This window comes from Saccoglossus kowalevskii, chromosome 6, assembly GCF_978046115.1.
Source record: "Saccoglossus kowalevskii chromosome 6, keSacKowa6.1, whole genome shotgun sequence".
Lineage (NCBI taxonomy): Eukaryota > Metazoa > Hemichordata > Enteropneusta > Harrimaniidae > Saccoglossus > Saccoglossus kowalevskii.
The window spans coordinates 12099403-12123530 of NC_140646.1; the positions used below are offsets into that span (position 1 = coordinate 12099403).

At 41.0% G+C, this 24128-nt stretch overlaps 2 protein-coding genes across 2 annotated transcripts; both read right to left on the reverse strand.

Annotated features, from left to right (window-relative positions):
* Nucleotides 1–145: 145 nt before the first annotated feature.
* LOC144348123 (solute carrier family 28 member 3-like) lies at nucleotides 146–20277 on the reverse strand. The gene is made up of 12 exons (XM_085500570.1): nucleotides 19776–20277; nucleotides 18602–18687; nucleotides 17298–17462; nucleotides 16725–17008; nucleotides 16226–16367; nucleotides 14617–14808; nucleotides 14155–14316; nucleotides 13613–13866; nucleotides 11183–11351; nucleotides 7235–7411; nucleotides 1315–1495; nucleotides 146–249 (listed from the first exon to the last, which is right to left on the reverse strand). Exons 1-12 carry the CDS (start codon nucleotides 20275–20277, stop codon nucleotides 146–148), a joined length of 2418 nt encoding a protein of 805 aa, XP_085356696.1.
* Nucleotides 20278–21970: 1693 nt separating this feature from the next.
* Nucleotides 21971–23152, reverse strand: LOC100369837 (uncharacterized). The gene has a single exon (XM_006822275.2). It carries the CDS (start codon nucleotides 23150–23152, stop codon nucleotides 21971–21973), a length of 1182 nt encoding a protein of 393 aa, XP_006822338.2.
* Nucleotides 23153–24128: the final 976 nt, after the last annotated feature.

Genomic DNA, 24128 nt, shown 5'->3' on the forward strand with positions numbered 1-24128 from the left:
TTTTACTAGAAAACACTGTTGTTATCATTTTAGGACAAATGAGGTGGTTTCTACAAGGCAGTGTTAAGGTGCGGAATAGTGCTCGCATTATTATCGATGTTACAGTCGTAACATTCCAGCTGTCTGTGGCAGCATACAGTGATTTTTACATGACAGTTGTGAGGCCCTGGTTGTCCGACACAGCGGTAGCATTGAAAGTGATATTTGCTATCACTGGAATAATTGCCATGTTCTCTTGATAAAAAATGCCTACAATTGAAAATAGAAGAAAATTGTTATAAACAGGTTAGAAAGTCGAATGTATTAGGCATGCATGCTTTCAAAAACGCTTATGATGGATTGAGATTTTCAAAGGGATACTGATAGGTTGTGGGAGTGTTACCTGACATTATACATGTGCATGGAACACTACATTTCTCAGACATGGCTGAACCAATTTTGTTCAAAGTTGTTATACAGATAATAATGACAATTGACCATTTCTCTGATACGCATAAAAGCATTTAACATGATAGTGTATTGCATGCTCTTTATAGTTATTTTAAGATTTTGGTGTCATTTTCGTCGATTAAACTAAAATCGCGACATTTTGACATGTCCTCAGCTGTTTCGCGGGTACGCTGTTATTGAAATTTGAAATAAACATCTCGCATCCCACATTACAGACGTACATCAGTTTGTTTTGAGACTTGATTCTACACCGGCCGACTAGTACTCATTGTGGTTTTATTTTCACGTGTCATAGTCTATTTATCTGATGTTGTGCCGATGTCCAATTGAGATGTATTGAATTTATATTCCATGTTCAACTTAGGTTAATTTTGTGCGTGTTAACCGATCATGTGGTGACTCAAAATGATATTGAAAGGAAGGCGATTTCTTCGACTGACCAAATCTAGAATGTGAGAATTCATAATGTATTAGATTGATAATTGAACAATATATTGTACGATTGTCTTACCAATGTTATGAAAAATAGCTCGTCGGAAGTTTGATCATATCTTTTCATCTGGATGTTGTGATCAGGAAAAAAACGCATCATTGTTTTAAAAATGGTCAACTGCACAAACACATATTTTTTTAGTTGCAATGTGATTTGGTGAATGTATGAATACCGTCCACATCATCGATATAGTTTTGATATGTCTATTGATTACAACCGTCTACGTCATTTTGATGCCACAGAGCGCACCTCATTGCAAAAGGGAGCGACTTACATGTTTTTCTAAAACAAGATAATCTCATATTTACACATGTTATTATGTACTAAGTACTAACATTCATTCACCAACATGTACTTCCGATTTTCCTTACCTGCTATGCAAGCTGTCATAAAGTTGGCACAATTCCCGGCAATCATAGCTCTAACAACGATGGCATTGATATCCCTCTTGCGTTCAGGACAAAGTCCGACGAGCGTCCCCAACGTCATTCCAATACCAGCCAGATGAGAGAACCCACACAGAGCATATGTAGCGATGAGTTCAGAACGAGGCTATAAAGGCATAGTGTATAATAAATGTAATTGCTGATATAATTTGTTGTGTATATAGCATATAGTGTCCAATAATGAAGGAAATGTATACCATTTACACATGCGTAAAACGTGTTTGATCTTGGTGATTACTAGTATATCTAACTGCTTGGCTGATCAGGGGACAGTGCATTATTTTAAATTTGCATTTATGCGACATCGCACGCAAAAGTACACACAAATAGTGGCTTTTCAACTTGGAAGAAGGTATGTACCATTTTTTTGTTTGATTGTTTTCCCTAGGCAATTTTGAATCATCACCGACCAGATCTCTGTACAGGTGCATTCATGTCCAAGGTGCATGAACCTATATGAGGTAAGCATTTACTTGGATATGGGATATTTCAAAACACCTCTTGGAAGTAGGCATAATTACTAATTTAAAAGTCACTTGAATACAGGCTCTAATTTAAGTCTTGGTAAAAACAGACATACAACTGGCCCGTCATCTGTGGCGCTGTCAGATGTGAATTTTCTTTCGACCGTACAAATGTAAATAGCGCCACCCCCATCCCCACGGAAATTAGGCAGAGGGTTATCAACCCGCCTATTAACATACAGTGGCCCCTCGCTAAGTCGCGCCTCGGTAAGTCGCGATTCGGCTAAGTCGCGGGTACTTGGATGGCTCCCAAAATTTCTATTGTGTTTTGACAGCAATTTTGAAGTACAAAGACTAATGTTTCGTGGCATAGTGTTTTTAACTAACCGTTAAAGAGACAACTTAACACCTACTGTCCGTCAATTGCTGAGACGCAATGAGCAACAGCGGCCTTACTAAAGGTGTCAACAGGGGTGTCGAGTAGTGACCGTACGTACTTCTTGGCCGGTCCCATTTTGGTATACCTCTACAAAAACTCGCTACAATGAGTTGAATTCATAGAATTCTGATCTCTATTTCTCAATTGAGCAGCATGTCAAAGCGAAAGCTATACAGCCTGTTCGTACGCCATAAACTCACGGCGATCGACCGTGTCAAACCAAGTTAAGGGTTGCACGTGGTTGAGCCCACTATTCGTGGGTTGGTAAAAAATGAAAAGTAAATTTGTTTTCAAAGTTGACCAAGAGGCGGGACTGAACAGAAAAACAAGCGAAAGTGTCCGACAATGATGACACCGATAAAGCTGTTTACGTTTCTTTAAGAACGGTCTGTCGGAACTCCACTATCTGGTCCCATCACCCAATGCAAAGCATACAACTCAGATATGACGACTTTGAATTTAAGGCCAGTTCAGGGTGGTTCTTGCGATGGCAAAGAAGACACGCTATCGACACACGCAGTCTCAATCCAAGGCGAAGCTCGATCTGGGAACATTGACGCTGTCGGAACTTTTCCCGAAAAACTGAGAGAAATTATCTATGAAGGTGGTTATTTTGAGGAACATGTTTATAATTGCGATGAAACTGGTTTATTTTGGAAGCTGTTACCGTCAAAGTCGCAAGCAACAGCAAGCGGCCCACATAATATCAGACACAAACAAAATAATCAACGCAATGTTTACAGCAAACATAATCATACCCATCATAGACTCCGGTCAGTCGCAATGACTATTTTGAACTGTAGGCATAAATCTTGATTCAGCCAATGATGGAGAGAGAAATCAAGGTCAGGGGAAGCTCCATAATCTCATAGACTTTCCTTTACGTCTCGAACCACGTGACCGAGGTAATGAGGGCGACGTCATAATGCCTCATGCTTACGTCTGGTTCGTGTTCTCCACACCGAGGACTAAGCCAACACTATGGAAAGGTGGGGTGGTTGGGAGGGACATGAAGTATATGGTGGGTAACAACCATGTGAATATGCAGGTTGAAAACCCCTGGCCTAAATTCACTACGTTCAATTACGCACAATAGACCTCAGTCAGTCAAAATGACTATTTTGAACTGTAGGCAGAGTCAGATGCCAATAGGTGGCGGGTTTCCAAGCGGACCGAAAAATGATAAAAAGGTGTCCCAGTCTGGGATAATACCTTTACGACTACCACCTAGTTGAGACCAGTGAATGAATGGTGTCTTACCTTGCCAGTTATGTCCCCAGAACAAAAGCAAAATGCTGAAACTGTAACAGGGTTCAGTATGTCCGAGAACGCTAGACCAAACCCAAATTCTGGGGCAACTAGCTTTTAAACGAAAGATCAAAACAGTTCTGAATGAGGGCATAGGCCGAAAGTCAGACCTTGGAAGTTTCAAAGAGCACTGATGGTAGAAATCTCTCTGCAAAAGCATGCTGCCGAAACTATTCGTATATGCACAGGGATCCATGAGGATTGGGTATCGTTTAGGTAGTAGTTGATAAAGACATTTTGCGTTCTCCAGAAGCCTGTCTCAGCATATGAGTGTCTTTAGCATGACTTGGTTGTCCATAAAGGTGGCACACCTGTCTGAGAAGTACAATGTCCCTACCTGAGGCGAGGGCTAGTAGGAAGACTGTTTTCCACATCAGATATTTGAGTGGTGCTAATTAAAATCGACTAACATTTTCAACAGTAGTGGAAGGAAATCAGGCCTTGCTTGATGTCCATGTGGGCCCACGAGATCGACAAAGCATCCCTGACCCAGGCTCCTGGAGTTGACAGGAGTGCCATGTACGTCGGAAGCTTGGCACCGACAATTTCCACTGCTAGGACTGACAGCGATTGGGATCTGTTCACCACTCCTTGCTGATATAGGAGACCACCACTGTGTTGTTCGTGGGAAGCAAGACTCTGTGGCCTCAAACTACGGGTAGAAACTGTATCAGTGCTAAGGGCAATGCTTTCAGTTCGAGCCAGTTGATATGGAGGTTCTGAACCCAATGCAGGGGCCATATTCCTTGGCCTTGTTTGTCGAATAGGTGTGCTCCCCAACCTGTGAAGGAGGCATCTGATACCAGAGTCATAGCCATGGCGAGTGGGTCCCGGGGGACCCCCTGCCTGAGGTTGGCAATTTCCGACCACCAGGGAAAGGCATCCCTCAATGGTCTGAGAGAGTTACTCGCCTCTCCAGGTGGCCCAGTTCTGCAACAAAGTACACTGTACTGGGCGGCTGTGTAACATGGCTTGGGAAACTACCCTGTGAACTAAGGTAATCATTCCGATGATTCGCATCAGTTCTCAGGGGGACCTGGAGGGAACGCTGAGTAGGCGTTTGACTAGGTCGCTCAGTGTCAGGCAGCGGGCCTGGGAGGGCCGTACAAAGCCTGCCTTCATGGTGAACTCCATGCCCAGAAACACCAACTGTTGTGTTGGCCAAAGATGGGACTTTTCTTGATTAACTAGGAAGCCCAACTGGTGTATTAGTGTAGTCAAACTTGCTTCCCCTGTGAGCTGGGTGTGCGATCATCCGGGAATAGGGGGGCCAACACCTGGTTGTTCCTGGGGGGCATGCCGCCGCTCTTCCCTCCCCCAGAATAGCCGGGATGCTTGCCTCCTGGCTTCTTCTGGCCAGTGGGTGCCGACTTTGGTCGTTCAGCTTGGGGTCTTTTCCGCTTGCCCTTGGCAGTAGCCAAACTTGTCGCGGGTCTCACCTGTACCAACTGGTTGGTGGGATCGCAAAGCACTGGACTGCTCCTTCCATCCTCAAATGAACGAGGGTGGGGGAGGTCCAGTCTGCATAACTGAGGTGGTGAAGCACCCAGTGAAAACAGCCAAAACAGCAACCCGCTGTACAGAGGCAGCCTCTGCCACAAGAGCCAGATGACACTGCAGGATATCCTTTCTGTCTTTGAGACTTCAGAGTGCTGGAGGTGCAAAACAATGCATTCCAGTGGGCCAGCTGTAACTCGAAAGTTGAGTGTTGCCACTCTGATCTCAGGGCGTGAATAGTTTCAGACTGAACTACCGAAATATTCCATGAATGTGGACATCCACCTTTGCCCGCCCCACAGAACCAAAAAAGGTACTGTGGTCAGGAGAAAGAATTGAGGGATCTGGTCGGGCGTGAGATTTGGCTCCAGACTGCTGGCTCTCAAACACAGCATCGATCGGGTAGCACCTGGTCCAGCGGAAGAGGTTAAGCATGAAATTGCCCCACCCTAGGAACTTAGGCCTCTATTCTGCTGGGGACCAAGATCCGCCCATCAACTGCTTCAGGATCGAGGGTGGGGGTTGAACATCTGATCACTAGAATTGATGATCTCCACATCACCCTAATGGCGTGGCTCTTGGAGTAGTTACAATTAACGGACTCTGAGGGGCCGCCAGAGGTTGCACCCGACGAATCAGATATCGCCTAACCCCTTTTCACTTTTCAAGACAAAAAATTAGCAAGAGCGTGACCCCTCTGTGAGTGTCTGAGGGTCCTCGAAGGAGGTGTGAGGCAGGACTCAGGGAAATATAAAAAAAATAATCCCTTGTCACTGGATCCTACAGACGATTCCTAGAGTGCAGAGGAGGGTACAAAAAACAATGTCCTGCCCAGCTTGGTCCCCTCCGAAATTGAAGGCCTGAGCCACCCCCACCTTCCAATCGGCTACCTGTGGACTAGGTCTTGACAGTGATCTACACCACCAGTCTGTGCCCCACCTGCTTCCCAAAAACGATGGGCAGGTCGTACCCAGGAGGAAGCATCTCTTGCACGCGAATATCGCTTGCTGGTGTGCTGCTTCCGGCTTGCCAAACGAGGGGCAACTGCAGTAGAGGCAACCTGCTCCTCTGCAAATGACGCAATTTGTCCCGGCAGGTCGTCAACCAAAGCCTGATTCTCATAAGCAAACCCAGCACCATGCTAGGACGGATCCACAGAGGGACCCACAACAGGCCCCATAGAAGTAAAAAACCTCCAGGCACAGCCTCGCCGTTGCCAGTATGATCAGGCAAACCCTCTGATAAGCAGGGGCGAAAAATATCCACTGTCGCGCCTCTCACTCATTGCCGCGGTACTCGAGGCACCGGTAGACAAGTGGGAGGACTTTCCACTCATACTAGCACTCCACTCACTCTTGCTCACATTACTGCACGCGCGACTCAGTCTCGGCAATTTGCACATGGCATTGGAATGCATCCCAGGCCTCGGAATCCCAGTTGTTACAAATATTCTCTAGGCAAAACTCCGGGCCCCGCACACAGTCCAAACACAAATAGCATTTGCTATGTGGGTTCCAAGCTGGTAATTCCTGGTGGCAACTGCCATACAACAGTCTGATCATTTGGGCGATACATTAGGAGGTGAGAAGCCTCTGGTGTATTACCCTTTTTTCCTATTCATTTCCAAAAACACAAGACATGCATGAGTGGGACGAATAACAGTTAAAAGCTGACACAAAGAGATCCAACAACAAGGTCAATTTTTTTTTCCAAGCAAACCACACAAAAAGGCGACACAGGACAAAAAATAAGAAAGACTTCCAGCCACATCGTCGGCTGCCACGCAGGTAACAGCTAGCATGACCAAAAACCCAGACAGGAAAAAATCTGGATGACTGAAATGTACCATTTTCTCAAGCCGCCAACGGAGCAGAGAAAAAACAGGAGTGAGCATGTGGCAATATGGCGTCACCCTCATTACCTCGGTCACATGGTTTGTGATGCAAAGAAAAATCAATGAGTTCATGGGGTTTCTCTAACCTAGATTTCTCTCTCCATCATTGGCTGAATTGCAGATTAATGCCTACAGTTCAAAATAGTCATTTTGACTGACCTGAGTCTATGGTGGGTAATTGAACGTAGTGAATGGTAGTGGTTTTGAACTGTGTGGTGGTATCCGTTTTACAAGAGAGCTTACCGATATTGTTGGAGTCAGACCAAGTTCACGGTTCGCTACTATGACAGAAAGTTTATCATATGAAACTAATACACTGGTGACAATCTTCATGCCAATGAGTTCAGCTACGATAGCACAGTCTTCCCAGTCAACTCCCATTAGAAACGCTACTGGCATAAACATCCATGAGCAAATCACCTGCAATACACATGCAAGTTAGGTTAAATTCTGTACTACATACTACAAATGTTTTCAAGAAGTTGTTTGGTTTATGGAAAATCAATAAACTATTAATAACAATTTCACGTTACAGGCAAATTCAAGTGGGAGTGTTTCATTGGATATAAAATCTCTTCAGTGGCCCCATTTCCCTATGAGTCTCACTTTTCCAACCACTAAAAAGTCGCATCAAGTTGTATAATTATATTAGATATAATCGTTACTATAGAGTGTTTAGAACATTAAGATTGTAAAATATAGTCAATTTCTAGTCACTCAAAGGTCACATTGATGGCTCATCAACTAATTTGAGTATTCATGGGATTATGGGAGCCTTGTAATCATTTGCTAATCATATTCCTACACTCAGATTTTACATTTGCTTTGTCTTAATGAAGTGGATGTGAATTGAATGTGAATGAAGTGGACGTCTGATATTTTTTGTTTATTATTTTCGCAAACAATGCGATTACATCGCGACTAGTGCGACCACCTTTCGCCATTCTTGTCAGTCTGCAGCAAGGGAGCAGATGTCACCAGTAGCTGACCATGTATCCCTCTCAACTGCCTCCTTTCATCTTGTCGGGTGCCTTTCTCTCTTCCACTGGCGGCCTACGTCCTCTGGATTCCAATCCATCAGGATCCTAGGTAGTCTCGCTGGTCCCATACGACATACATGTCCGAACCATCGGAGTGACCTTTGCTGCAACCATAGGGAGACTGGTGGCTGTTGAGTTCTCTCCCTGATGGCTGAATTTCGTACTCGATGGGTCTGAGGATCCTTCTGACGCACTGATTGTCAAAGGCATCCAGCTTGTGTTCTTCCGTGAGGGTGACGTCTCTGCTCCATAGAGTAGTATAGTAGTACTCCCCACACTTTACTCAGCTGTGAAAAGGCTGCTGATGCTCTACGCTTCCTCACCTGGATCTCTGTGTCCAGTTTATTGATCATTGTGGCATAAGAACCCAGGTACTTGAAACTGTCCATAGCCTCGACAGGAGTATCCCCCAGCGTGATCACTGGATCCACATCTCTAATCCCCATAGCTTTGGTTTTTGGGCGTCAAGCCAACCTCTCCGCCAGGGTCATGGAGTGATCTGTTGCCACTTGCGGACTTGGATTCGAGCAAGGCAACATCATTCGCAAAATCCAAGCCAGAGAGATATCATCCAGGTTAGATTCCTCTGAGTATTTGTGTGCGCCATCTCATGCAGATGCCTGCCTGGTTGTTATCACATGCCTTTCGGAAGACAAAGTCAATGAGAACACAAAAGAGCAGGGGTGACCACACACATCCTTGTCTTACTCTTGTCTCAATGTTGAACCAGTCTGTTTGCTGACCATCTACAATGACGGATGCCTGACAGTCTCTGTACACACATTGGATTAGCCGAATGTACTTGTCTGGTACCCCATAGTCCTGCAGGATATGCCACATGGAGGGTATATTAACACTGTCAAGGGCAGCCTTTAAATCTACAAATACGGCAAGTGCTGGCAGTTGGCATTCTAAGAACTTTTCCATAAACAACCCGAGTGAGAATATCATGTCTATGAGCCTCTACCTCTACGATAGCCTCCCTGGTTTTCACAGATGTTCTTCTCTAGCGGGTCTTGTATTCTGTTCATGAGGATTTTCCCGAAAACTTTGCCTGGTACAGAGAGTAGGGGGATACCTTTGCAGTTGCTACACTGAGTTATATCTGAGTTATATATCTCCCTTCTTGTAGATAGTGCAGATAAGGCTGTTGGTCCAGTCCTCTGGGATATCTTCTTCATTCCATATCCTGGTTATGAGCTGGTGGAGCTGGGTTGCCAGAATATCTAGTTGCCAGAATATCTGTGCTGAAGGAGCTCAGCCGGTATCCCATCTGGTCCTGACGCCTTGTACTTCTTCAGCTGATCTGCAGCCCTCTGGACTGGACTCCGATTGTTAGGGGTCAAGAGAGACCTGCAGCTCCTTTCCTATCTTCTCCATATGGTGGAGTCTTCTGTTCGGTGGTGGACGATTTAGCAACTCCTTGAAATAGCTTGCCCATCTTTCTTTTACTTCATCCTTTTCAGTAAGAGAAGTACTATCTGCAGCCTTGATGGTGGGTGCTGACTGGTTTCTCTTTCCCGATACCTTCTTGACAAGTTGGAACAGTTCCCTGGTATTGCCTTGGTATGCAGCCTGGCCCATTGTACTACCCATATCATCCAACCACTTCTGTTCATCCTTCTTGGCACTCTGTTTGGCTAGCATGTCCAGTTCTCGGAACCTCCGCTTGTGACATTCTCTTCCCAAGTGGTCCCTCGCACCTTTCGCTCTCCTCCTTTCCATTACCGAGTCCTCAGTCTCCTTGGAGATCCATGGCTGGTGCTTCCGCTTCTTCGGCTTGATGGCTGCCTTGGCTGCATCACCTACTGCCTCCCTCCAAGAACACCATGCTTCTTACACTGAGCTTGCAGTAGTGATGTCCACATCGTCTAGGCATCTACTTGCTTCTGCTCTGTAGATTTCCCTGCAATGTGGGTCCAGTTGATTCACATCTAACCTAGTGACGGTGCTTTTCTGTCCATGTGCCAGTTTCAGACGCAACTTGGCTATCACGAGTTCATGGTCACTCCCGATGTCTGCTCCTCTGTTGGTACGACAATCAAGGAGTGAGCGCCTCCTTCAGCTGCTTATGAGAATGTGGTCTAACTGTGGCATTGTTCCCGTTGCGTTGCTGGTCCATGTGTATTTGTAGATGAACTTGTGGGGAAAGATACACCCTCCAATCACTAGATTATTGGCTGCACAGATGTCCAGTAGACTAGAGCCATTGACATTTGCAATCTCGCTTGCTATCTATATTCTGGCCCACCCTTGCATTGTAGTCACCCACAAAAGTTCGGATGTCATGTTTGTGAGTTACGTGTTCGTTTCCATAACAATGTTGTAGCTCTGTGATGGGTCGCCAGACGGTCAGTATGGGGAGAGCTGCCTTCTCAAAGCGTTACCACCATCGCTTGGTTTGTAATCCGAGTTTTCTCTTGTAAAACAGTTGCTTTTGCTGGGCTAGAGGGACTGTTCTCTCCTGTTTCATTTTGGAGTTTTCTCTCCTAGACAGGTTTCCTTACATGGATAATGAGTCCTGTCTACCCAGTTGGAGATGACCCCTCCAACAAGAGGGAGGGTAGGATTGGTACAGAGTCATGGCGTGTCCACACGCCGGTGAACCATGCATTCTGCACCTCTAGATCCCCAGTTCTTTAGCCTGGAGCCGCAAGGAGTCCAGTTTATAGGTGTGACCACAGAGAGATAGATAGGAGAGGCTATATACTGGCAGGGGAGACTTACACACTCGACTCCCTTTTCGCTGATTCTAGCCAGCGGCAGCAGCTGAAGCCAAAGCAAGCAAGCAAGGCACATCACTAACACCCCATGGCTACGCCACACTACACACACGTCTGATATGGTACCTACAAAATCTTTCCTGTTTTCTAATTGTATATAATCTTTGTTTTTCATTACATCGCTTAAACTCGCGTCTCCATTATCAATACACATGTATACGTAATAATGTGCGATTAACGCAATACATTACTATTAGTCTTCTTATCACAAAGGTCAACTTATGAAACAAACACTAGTATGAGTTTGCACAAACAAAGTCGTCACTCAATCACCTAATGTTATAGTTTAACGAGTTCTATTCTGTAGATTGGCAAAGCATGGGAAATCCATTGGCTGGTTTATAACGGTAGTAAATTTGACAACTAACCTCAAAGCTTAGCTCTGGATAACCAATCATTCCACCTGCCCACGACAAAAAAGCGTTCAAAAATGCGAGTATTGCCAGAAACACTATGAAATTAGTAGCAACGCTGACACATAATGGGACAGCGGCCAACCCACCACTTGAAATAGCGTCCAGCACATTCTGGTGTTTTCTGTGAACAAATACAATCTTAAGAGTTACATATTAAGGTAGAGATGCAGTTTATTTGTGAATTTCAATCAAAAATAGTTTTTTTCGTTTTTTATATAGATTTTTATCTAAAGAACATTCTGTGAAAATTTGACCAATGAATTCTTATTGGGACACAGTTAAAATTGCTGTTTATTTTCTGGTTAAAAATAAAAAACACTGACACGTGGCAATGTTTATGTCCAATTGCCTAATTTGCATGAGTAACCAAATAACAGGACCTTTGATTGACAATATGCAAATCGAGATTGTACGGGTCATAGTTCATTCAATTACGCGCATGTGCAATTATTCTCAAATTATTCTCGCTCGCTAGCAAACCAAACATTATATTTCCTCAGCGTTTTTTCCTAATTTTTATCATTACATTTTGCGTGGTGTGAAAAGAAAGAGAGGTAGAAAGAAGATTCAGATGATTTCTATGTCGGAAGAGGCAAAAGCTACACTGAAGGCATCACAGCCCACCGAACGAAAAACAAAATCGATGTCAGCGTCCAAACATGACTTTCCTGAAGGCATGAATCCGAGTTTCTGATTGACTGAGAGATTTTATTTTTAAATAATTGTTCTCAAAAAATACACTGAGCATGTACCGTCGCCGGTAGTACAAGAGCATGTTTTGTACGTACATCCGTGCGCTGATTGTCTGCGACTGTCTTAGAAAATCCCTGAATAAGGCGTTGCCAAAATCGGAAAAAATATATAAATGCCTCCTTAAAAAACGAACAGAATTCAAATATTTCTTTTAACAAATATGTTTCAGTGGGAAAAATGGGATTGGAAACGATGAACAAAACTTCTGTGCCTCGCGTTTCGATTCTAGGATTACGCGATTCTTCATTATTGTGCGTTCGCTTCCTGGAGTTGGTTCTCAATACTACATAAAAATCATCAAGGATAAATAATTTAATATCCCACTTTGTACTCTTCACGGTAAACCATAGGCTCTGAAATACTCGTAGATTTTTTATTGAAAATACATCGACGAGAAGCATGATGTTTTGATCGTGATAAAAGGTCACCTTCCTAGGACCGCCCCCTGTTTAATAATTCATGAGATGACGTCATATTTACTGGGCATTGCCACGTGTTTTTACCGATCCCATCAAAACACTGGTATGAATGACGTGTTTCTGATTTATATATTCAAGAGTAGTTGTTCTGGTCCAACGATTTTACATAAAATGTCTATGTCTATACGTTAACTTTCATTTTCAATAGTCTAGAAAGTATGACAAAGCAGTAATTCCCGGTTTAACGCGCAAATATGCAAATTAGCCTTTTTCTCGTCTTCTATTTTTGGTGAATTCTTGGGATTTAAATTAAAATAGCTGATAGACGCTTTGGCCATTTGCCTCGAAATTTTAACACATTATTGACAAGGTGTTCCCCTTCAAAATGCGTCCGGACAGTTTATTACGGCGAGTGGAACAAAAATAACAAGTCCGCAATTAACATGGATATATAAATTATGCAAAAATAGAAAAGAGTGAACTTTGAGGTCATGCTGTGAGACTTTGAAAGCCGTTAGAGAGATGAGTGGACGCATTTGAATTAGTAGTATACCAAGGTATCCAGTGATGTAATTTTACCCACAAACGGACTTGAAGTTTTTAAGCTCATTTTTTTAAACCACTTTTGTCCAAAAAAGCATATTTTTGACCCAAAATCAAAAACGCATTCTGGATATTTAAAATAAAGACAAGTTTTACAAAGTTTGTATAATAAGCTTTCAGAAAATATATAACATGTTGGATATATAATACGATCTTCATTGTCTAATTACTCAATTAAAAAGCAAGCCAAATAAACTGCATCTCTACCTTAAATATATAGTATGTAGAACAACATTTATTTGTTTGATAATGCACAATAAATCGGGTGTCGGGTTGCGTTGTTTTCATACAGTTTATTTCACCAAAACTGTAAGGTATTATTTTAACGTCTTCTCATTCAGTAAAGATTAAGACCAATCTGTATACAAGAATGATAAGTCATTTGCGCTCGTGTTTTATTTATTTGTAACTTCATTTATTGCTGATAATTATATCTAATAACTGCACTTTCTTAATAAGACAGGTAACTAATATCATACTTCCTTATTATTGGCAAAACGGGTGATACCAAATCCGTGTTGGGTAACATGTGTGATCAGATAATTCAGCGTTGGCCCATGAGTATAACACGATTGATACAATTGTAAAAATTGTCCAAGTCACTTACGGTATACTTATCTGAATAGATTTTTTGTCTGATGGTGATTTCTCTGTTTCCGGATAAAACAGCTTAGATATAGCTAAAGATGCAGGTGCTGACATAGCTGAGGCGGTGATTAGGTATGAAGGACTTAGGCCAAATGCAATAGCAGCACCCATGACACTTCCAGAGACAGTCGCATAGCCTCCAGTCGCCACAGCATGAAGTTCAGATAGTGTCATTTTCTTTATGTACGGTGCTACCATGAGAGGTGTCTCTGCCTACAATAATAATTTTCGTAATAATTACATAATATTCTTGTCGGCACACATTTTCAAGCACATATTTTGAGGCAAGATATGAATGATTTGTCTATCACAATTGTGGAAACAAATACGAGTTTTATTTTGGGAGAGGTTTAAAGAATGTCGTTGAATTTATTGTATTTCATTGAAAATACAACAACCTAGGATAAATATGACCTCTCCTCAAAAGTATATGCATCCTATAAATACATGAACAGTGTCTATAACGTGTATATATGAACATTTGTGCATTTGGATACTAACTATACTAAGAAAGACGTTCCCAGCCGAGTTCATAGATTCCGTCGCTGATGATCCCATGGTGAACTGTAAGAACCACGCCAGTTTACCGATAACCACCTGCATCACGCCCACGTGGTATAACAATGCAAGTATAGAACCTAGGAACAGCATGATAGGTAATACCTAGAACAAAAAAACAATGAATGTGACAACGCAATCTGTAGATTTTTACCGAGTTCGTTTGAATAGTGTTTCTTTCAATTATTTGTTCAACTGTAGTTTGTTGTACCACTGAGACGGTACTCATTGAAATATTATGATGTTACAAACCTATCACAGTGATGTCAACTTAGTTGACCAGTGAAATACATAAGTCACATGTTTACCCTTAACGATATATATTATCGTAGCCGTCACAAAATACAAAAAAGTTACAAATCGAGTTGTCAAGTCAGAGAAAGTCAAACTAATACCCCTACTGACCTTGAAGGCGAATCTGTGAAGATAATACTGCGGTCCGAATACGAACGTTGTCCCAGCGTCTGTGTAATCAAGGAATACGCGAACTTCTTCTCCGAAGTATGTAAAAGCATCAAATCCCCACTGAGTGCGTAAGATGATTATAGCCAGACAGAACTGGATCACCAGCCCCCATATGACTGGCCGCCACCGAATCTACAATTAACATATATGATGTGGTCAATGTCATAATTTGCTGAATGATATAAACAAACAATATGCCTAATCTAGCTATAAAGCATTGCTGTGACGTCAAGGTGACGTATATAACAATATCGTTTAAAGTGACAGCTGTGTCGTTATGTAGAATATAATACATTCTTCAACTAAGTACGCATTTCTTTGGAGTTGGTTTTGACATTTTAGCAAGTTAAACCTACAATTCAACATGAACATGTAAAATAACAATTGAGCTCACTGTTTAAGATAGCAGAAGGGGGTAACTAAAAGCACAGGTAGTTATAGTAGAATGCTTAGTAACTTTTAGAGATGAGTGTGAGCTGTCTGTTTGCGCTCTCCGAAAAAGTTGAATATTCTTCGTTACTTGTGAGTATTACTTGACTATCTGTAGTTTATAAATAGTGATACATAAAGTGGCATCGATGGGTGTTGGAATTGTGGCGTGGAGAGCCATTATTGTTTTGTTTACCCAAACTAAAAGTTGGAAAGCAGTTTTGCTTAGTGACGGTTATACGTCATACTCAAGATGGTCTCCTCTCAACGTTTTTGTGTATAGAATGATGTGTATTACCCTTGTATTTTCTATTAATATTGGTGGCGGTTACATGGTGGTCAAAGGTATAGACCAATTTCATGTATGGTTGGAAAAAACAGGAAAATTAACATGTATAAATGACGTAGCTGAAGAAATGCAGATCGAAAACGGTAATTTATTCATGAACTTGGACTTGGATATACATTGCGTTACGTAACAAGTCCATTCATGCATTCCGTATTTTCGAACTTGATACTGACATTCAACTGCTGCGAGTCACTCGTAAATCCTCACATTCCAAGTATGTTACTATGCGCTGGAGACATCGAAAGTAATCCCGGACCAGAAAAGGGCATTATTAGGGCTATGCAAGATATGAAATCTGATCTTTTGACGGAAAATAACCGTAATGGTGATGAAATACGACGGGAAGTGGGGGAAATTAAGCAAGACCAGGACCAACTGCGCAAGAAATATTCGCGACTCGGTGAACAGGTATCTAAGTTAGCTAAGTCGGTACGCAAACTGAAAATGGGTATGGGTAACACGTGACATTGTAAGGGCTCACTTTGTACCAAGCTCACAAATACAAGGTCGTGTACGACCAATACTTTAACCATTCAGATGACACGATAATTGCACTCTCCTGCCGGCCTGCATGCATCTTAGAGAATGTGTGAATCGTAACTCGTTTTTTTCTCTAGTGCTATTCGTAGAATTTAGACCCCTCACCCAACAATATACTCACACTATCAAAATTATATACTCAAAATATCAAAATTGTATCCCAAGGAAAATTTCATATGATGATTTTATAGTGTTCCGTTTACATGTAAAAGGGGGTTATTATATATTTACCTTAGAGGGATGCTTGGAGAATACAAAACAGAATAAAATGATGGTAACAAGTCCGACTAGTGACAGCATATTTGTTGGATTCTTGGACGTATCTACCACAATCCAAATTATAAGTAGCACCAACACAACAATACCGCTTAACCTACGAATTAGAACAGAAAACTGATTTGTTTCCTGTCAGAACTATCCGTCCCGGTGTTATCGGTGAGATATCAGAAGGATAGATGATCTGGATTATGTCATCGTTCGCAATAGCCCAAAGGCAACCACGGACAACATTTTTTTTCCTATTTCTGCTAAAATACTATAAAATGAAATGAAAAATTATCAGAAATTTTGAAAAAAACTTGGGCTATCCAATAAATTTCAAAATAGAATATGACGTTGCTTTAAAATCATCATATAAACAAATTTTCTTAGAGTACACACACCATCCGTTACCAGTTTGTGTCAACCGACAGAGGACGCACGTGGCGGACTGTACGTGAAAGCTACTCACCATCTCACTATGTTGTAATGTTGTACGATAAACCGTCTGATTGGTCTTATACATACACGGTACACTTTGTCACCGAAATGGTCTCTGATAAGAGCGTACATAACACATAGTATCACGCAGCTTGTCAACACGATCAGCGATATGGCATTGTTTACGTCATATTTCAGGGCAACCACGAAATAAACCACGAACAAGGCGAGGAGGAGAACTTTTGTAGATGACCACAGACAACTTTTGTATTTTGTGAACCACTTGTGTAGTGTGTTCTGGATTTTTTCAATTCCCTGAGAAAAAGGTGAAAAAACAACGTTGAGGAATTTATACGCCATAACTGCTCTATCCGTCAACCGAATTGATCCATGGTTGACAACTTTGCGTATGTGTATTTGTTATAATGTTTCAATGACCGTGTTTGATATTGTATCTTTAAAAAAATGGGTTGTTGTTGCTAAATAAAAACATTTTTCACAGAACGATACAACTTAATAAAATCATAAAAAATATGAATATCTGTAAATAGAAGAATTAAAGAAGGATGCTATGTATGTCTGTGGATTTTATTTGATTACGCACCCTGGTACAACAGTTTTCGGCTGGCCCATCATCAAGCATTTCTGCAAGCTCGATTTCCATGATTTTCATAGCATTATCTCCCTGAGCTCCAGTGTTGTTGGGGTGTACCATAGATATACGACCTTCCTCCATACCACGAATGTCCTCACAAGTTTGAATGACATCCTGAAATAAAACAACACATTCGACATATTGACTGACTAATATCATAATGACAGCAATGATTGCCCTTTAAAAACTATGCTGGAGATAGGTGGTGTTTTTATTCATTCTTTACTAGTAGGCTATAATGAATCTCTCAAAACATCATTTTGTTGGCGGATGGCCACAGAACAAAAACGCTGTCATTCTTTCGTTACCGTCATTTACGTCACAAAAACACTACGTCACTAGATGGCGCCATCTTTATCAGGTTATATCAGGGTATAATTGTGATAATCGGTGCATGGGGTACTCCGATAGTTGAAGTTTACATATATGCGCACCTTAACATTCAATTATATTATTTTGCCCCATATTTTTCTGGACAATTTTAGGTCATTTTTTGGCGAAAACGCTCCTTTCAGCTAAAAAAGCGCCCAAAGTCAACTGGCTGCATAGCACGTCAACCAAAACTATAATGTTTCCTATATGTAAGTGAGTACAATGTAAGCGTTTCTGTATCCCCTGTAAGATTATTTATAATCTGGCCAAGTGTATCTACTATTTCTACACTGAACAAATGACTCGAACTGCCAAACAATTCGAGATTCACTGCAATTAGGAAGTATGGTGCATTGTGGGATATTTATGTTAGATTGGGAGCAGATGCGCTTCATGGTTGGTAGAATCGGGCAGGAAAACAATCGAAGCCAAAATCCACTTGCATATTCGTGAAAGAATATACTGCCTCTCTACCAAATCTGAATAAAACCAGTGATCGTATTCAAAAATAAAATGATGGTAGCCAGCAAATTTGGAATCAATCCGAAAAAAACAGACGTGCCTCAGGTGTTACCTATATTTGGAAGTTTGAATATGAACGGCCATTATCAGCTGAAAATACTGTTCTACACATATAAAATGTTGGTTTTTAGGCTATTTTGGGGCCAAATATGGCCGGCAGCCGAGCATTTTGTATCTGAACAGAAAACGTCTAAGGTCTAAGACTAAGTATAACATCACATTACAACCATGTACTCAATCAATCCACGAACTTCTTAGATAATGCGATGTACGGACGGATGAAAGCCCCCATACTGTGCTGAAAAACGCACCAGTGTACATATAAATATATATTAGGAATACACGTAAACCAGACTTACTTGATCGATTTGTATATTCGCATTTCCCTCTTTCTGTGGCAAAACGTCATAACTTCCACTTTTCTTATTCATTTCCATGTTAACAGCTGAAAATTCGAAACAAAATCAAATATAGACGAAAGTAACTTACATTGATGGCGCTAATAGGTGAATTTGTCTGTAATCAAGACTTCGATCAGGCTTGCGTCATTTTACGTTTATCGCCCCCGCCCTCCCCTTTCCATCAAATCCAGTGCACCGTACTCCAGTGTGAATGATTGGTCTCGATTATCAGAGTTTGGAATAAATGGTATGGTACATACAATAATTCAATATTTAATTACTGAACCAGGTCAATATAATTCCCTGTACGTATACATATACGTATACGAAACGTAATTATGGCTAGTGACACCATGGCTTGTCTCTCATTATTGCAAGAAATCACCAGCTGCAACACAGTCGTTGATTGGCTACTCGCGTTGCGTAATCCAATTAATTATATAGCCGCCGATAATGTTATTGTCTGTCAAAGACAAAGACAAAGTTACGTTACGATCCCCCTAAATTTCCACAGACAATAATAGACAATGCTTTTTGCAGATTAACAGCTCTGTTCCCGACCAGGCTAACCAACGTTTCCCACGCTAACGGGAGGCTTACTCCAAACTATTTTGTATTTCATGAAAATGAACTGAAATATCACATTAAATGCAATTTGAACTAACGATAATTATATTATACAATTATTAATCCTTTATTTTATTTCAGGCCAAAAAAGTCCCATATTAAATACATAACAAACACGAACACTAATAAATACAACGTCTAATATTAGTCCAAAATTTGGATAAGAAAAAACTGTCAGAGTTGACACAAGTACGAATTAAAGCATTATCGCTCGTAAGTAGACGCTGACTGAAGTTATATAATGCCTTGCGCTGAAGAGATTCAAAGTTGAAAATATTTCTACTCACGCAATTACCACTGGCGCTGCTAGCCCGTTTAAGGCTAAAGATCAATCTTATAGCGTTATTATAAGCCACTCGCACAGTATTCACAATTTGTGTACGATAATCACACCAAACATTCAGACAATATATACTGTATAAATACGTTCTAAATAACAAACACTTAACGTACTCTGAACTTTTTATAAATTTTCGTAAAATAAAATTTGCCCTAGCATAAATACACCGCAATTGTCGCTTCATATCAGCTTCATCCTTGCCATCTGATGACACCATATAGCCCAGGTACTTTTTCACTGAGACGAAAACCAGAGGTTTACCATACAAATACACGCTTGGGACCCTTGTTTGTCCCCACGTTTTTGGAAAAAATGACATGCATTCTGTCTTAGTATTGTGGAAAAGAATGTCAAACTCCTCACCATAACACTCGCAGATCTCAACGAGCTTTTTCAATGATTTGACAGAAGGTGAAACTAACAAAATATCATCAGCATAAAAAAGATGATTCAGTATTTTACCAGCTAAATGACATCCAACACCCGCTTGTTGCAGCCTAGTACTGAGATCATCAATATAAATTGAAAATAACGTCGGCGAAAGAATGCTTCCTTGTCGAACTCCATTGGTCACTCTAAAGGACGCAGATATTTCTGAAGCCCATGGGATACAAAAGGTTTGACCTCGATACCAATGCAATAGACAACGCACAATGAATACAGGCATTCCCCTATCAAGTAATTTTTTGAATAACTTCCAATGGTTTACCCTGTCAAACGCTTTTGTTGCGTCCATAAAACAAGCAAAAACGGGCGAGTTGTGACTTTTATAGAAGAAGAAGGTGTCCATGTACAAATAATGCAGTAAAGCACAAGGCTAGTAGAACACACAGTATTTGATCCGCACATATGATATGTTCCGAGCACAGTTTGTCTTTTCCAATACATTTTCCCTTTTCCAATTTATTAATGGCTACTTTGATTTCATTACAGGTGACCATCATATCTTCGTGGTAATTCACGACATTCACAGCAGATATCACATGATTTTTGTTTTGACATTTTGTTACAGACTGAAGAAGCGATTCATAATGTTTTTTCCACATATTGCAAATGCTTGTTTGCCCATCACAACCCTCTATAGTAGATGGTAGAGGTCCAACATTGTTAGTCATATTATTAACTGAATTCCAAAAGTCTCGAGATTTCCCCTGTGATAACTTATAAGCTAACGCATCAGCTCTCGCTTGTTCATCGTTTCGTCTACACATTCGAATCATTAGCTTAAATTTTGCCCGCGTTTTACGCATCAATTCATATATTGGTCCAGTACGAGGTCTTCCATTACTTACCCATACCATGAATGCATCCCTAGCAATGTTATGAAAGTCACGAACTTGTTCATTCCATCCTGGAATTTCATGATGTCGTTTAAATTTGACAGTTGGTATAGTATCCTCAGCCGCTATCCACAATGATTGAACAATGTCAGCATAATAACTGTTAAGAGCGATCATGTGGTCTTGATTTTTACAATTAGGATCACGACAACTCAGTACGTTATTTGGTGTATTAATGGTACACAGAAGCTGAACAGTCCTAGGTTGGTACCTTCTAATTTGATGTTGTGTCACATTAGACCATTTCGGCACAATTCTATGGTAATTTCCAAATCGATGCTGGCGCTCAAATTGTGTCAGAACCGCACACTCTATCTCAACGCTGAGAGGAAAGTGATCGACGACATAAAATCATTCATAATAGTATTTTCTTAATTGCGTTGTGAGCAGAGGGTGTACTAAGGCAGTGATCTAACCACCCAGTACTACCATGAGCCTCGCTGTAATATGTAAAGTTTACAGTGGAACGACCAAGGAAACATATATCCGAAACATATATATTATTTTCTGAGCAAAAATGTTCAAGTTCACGCCCAAATAGCGATCCTAGATTTGCATTAAAATCACCTAGAATAATAGCATTCGTAGCGTTGCAATCCTGAACAATACAATAGATTTTAGCCAAATAGCTAAGAAAATCATCAAAATGATCATCTGAACAAGTGGGCAAATATGCACACAGTATGAGTATATGACTATGTTCAGTACGCAGTTCCACGCCAATAAGTCTGTTATCATTTAAATATCGTATTTTAATTTTATTGCCAAGAGATTTGCGCCACAAGAAGGCAACGCCTCCGTACGGCCGTCCCACGCGGATTCCCGTCTCTTCATTCATTGCCGAAACTCCACATGCATTAAAGCCATTATGTATACTCCCTAGAAGTGTTAATTCGGAGTTACTAAGCCAGTGCTCTTGGATTAACACTATGTCATGAGAGTCACAGAGAGCGTGAATATCGTTAATAGAGGATTTTGCTCCACGACAGTTGAATGAAACTATTCGTACAGACATTGTTATTAGTAATACTTGCGAATAAGAATTCCAGTTGGCCACACAGTGGGGTCCATAATCTGCCCAGAGAACTCTCGCGTGGTTTCAATAAGAAATGAAGAGTATGTGTCGAACTTAGTTTTGAGTTTTTCGCAGTTAACTTGCACGTTAAGCGACTTTTTAACAAAGCTTTGAATATCTTCCGTTGATGTCAAAGGTGAAAGCCTGGTAATAAACAACAACTGAACAACTTTAATGGCACAGTCTCTGTCTGGATCAGCAGTACCCACTCTGGGGCCTCGTTGATTTTTACGTTTACGGTTCACGGTGTTAAAACCATCACTGTTTTTGTCACGTAATTTCATATTAAATTTGCCATGGGCAGGTTTTCTTTCATTCATTTCATGAGACGTATGCGACGAAACTATACCTGCATAAGTAACTGATGGAGAGGAATGTTGCAGAGTAGGTTCAGCATTGCAACTTACTTTACTAGTTTTATGACCAGATGGAGATGGTAAACAATCAGTAGCCATGGGTACTGCATTTGTAGTATCAGTCATACAGTTCAACTCCATGCGAGACTCTTTAAGTCCATTTTTAAGGTCGTCAATCTCTTGACGCAAATTCTGCACATCTTGCAGTATTTCACAGCTTGAAGCCGACCGGAATATTCCTTGATCTTTCAGTTCCGTCATGTCTCGCCTTAGGGCTGTCATTTCCTTCATAACTGCCGAGATATCTACATGCGTTATGTCGATTGGTGGTAATTTCGATAAGTCTTTCGCAACAAAACTAGGGAGATCCTCGAAATCCGTCTCATGGACCAACTTTACTACATCTAGAATATTGTTAGATCGTTTATTTGGACCTTGTCGTTTAATATATCGCGCGCGATCATTTCCACATAACTCGAACAAGGTTTTCTTGGACGATTCAACCTCTTCGTCCACAAAGTAATCAGTACAAAGCTTGACGATGACACCGGTCGTAAGGATGTCATTTTTATTTACAATGAAGCACAGCATCTCATTAATTATCACGCCACTAGCTGTGTTAGATATTCTCAATGATTCATCAGTATTCTTATCACCACTATCACTTCCAAAACGTTTTCCATTGCAGCTTTGACATAACAGAATGTCACCCTGGCAACAGGTGACAGACGCAGATACCACTCTACAGTCTTCACATCTAAGGGTGTTCATGATGATAGCTTCCAGTTACGCAACTAACAGCTGCATATTACGTAATGTTTTGGACGATGTTTTGCCAGTAGAAGTTTACAAAAACAAATGCTATTTCTCAGTTCAGCTTATCATAGAAATCGTTTTTTGCACCACAATAATCGTCCTGGCGTGTTCATGGAGCATCCACAATGCATGTTGTTCATGGTAAAATTGTATTTATTCCCGATAGTTTGTTGTCACCATTTTGATAGGTTTATTAAAAAAATAGTCTTTCATATGATTGAATTTAATATCATTTTCATCATATTCTGGCGATACCAGAAACTGTTTTCTTATTATCGTCGAATTTCAGCGCGTTGGTACGTAGGTAGGTTTCAACCACATATCAAATAAGAAAAGTCAGTTTCAACTATTGATACGTTTTCAGTCCCACAATGTCCCATTGTGTTCCCACTCAACATCTGCTTTACAACTTCACTGTTATTAAATAACTCCACCCTCTGCCAGAAGCTGCAACGCGGTCGCTGATTGGCTACTCACGATGTATAATCCTTTTAATTATATAGCCGCCGATAATTGTTAATTCTGTCAAAGACGGAGTTACGTCACCACTCCCTAAAACGTTGGCAGGACCAATCACAGACAGGAATAGGCAATGGTTTTTCAGATTATCGCCTGTTTCCCCACACTAACCAATCTTTTGTTCTCTACTGACTTTCTGACTGAAATAATCGCATCAACTGGGGAGTTAGTGAGTTGGAAACTTGACGTGCAATGAATGTTTACACACACGTGGTTTTTAATTTCCACCCCTGTTTGTTTCACAGATTATACATTTGGATATCGAAATGTTCGACATGAAGTCACGATACCACGCTACCACAGAAATTCTGGCCATTCTTTTGATTTGTTCCTTTCCAATAGCTTCATACCTGTGAAATGCCCCTAAGATGTTATTATAGATTTTTACGTGAAAACAAACTGATTCAGTTTG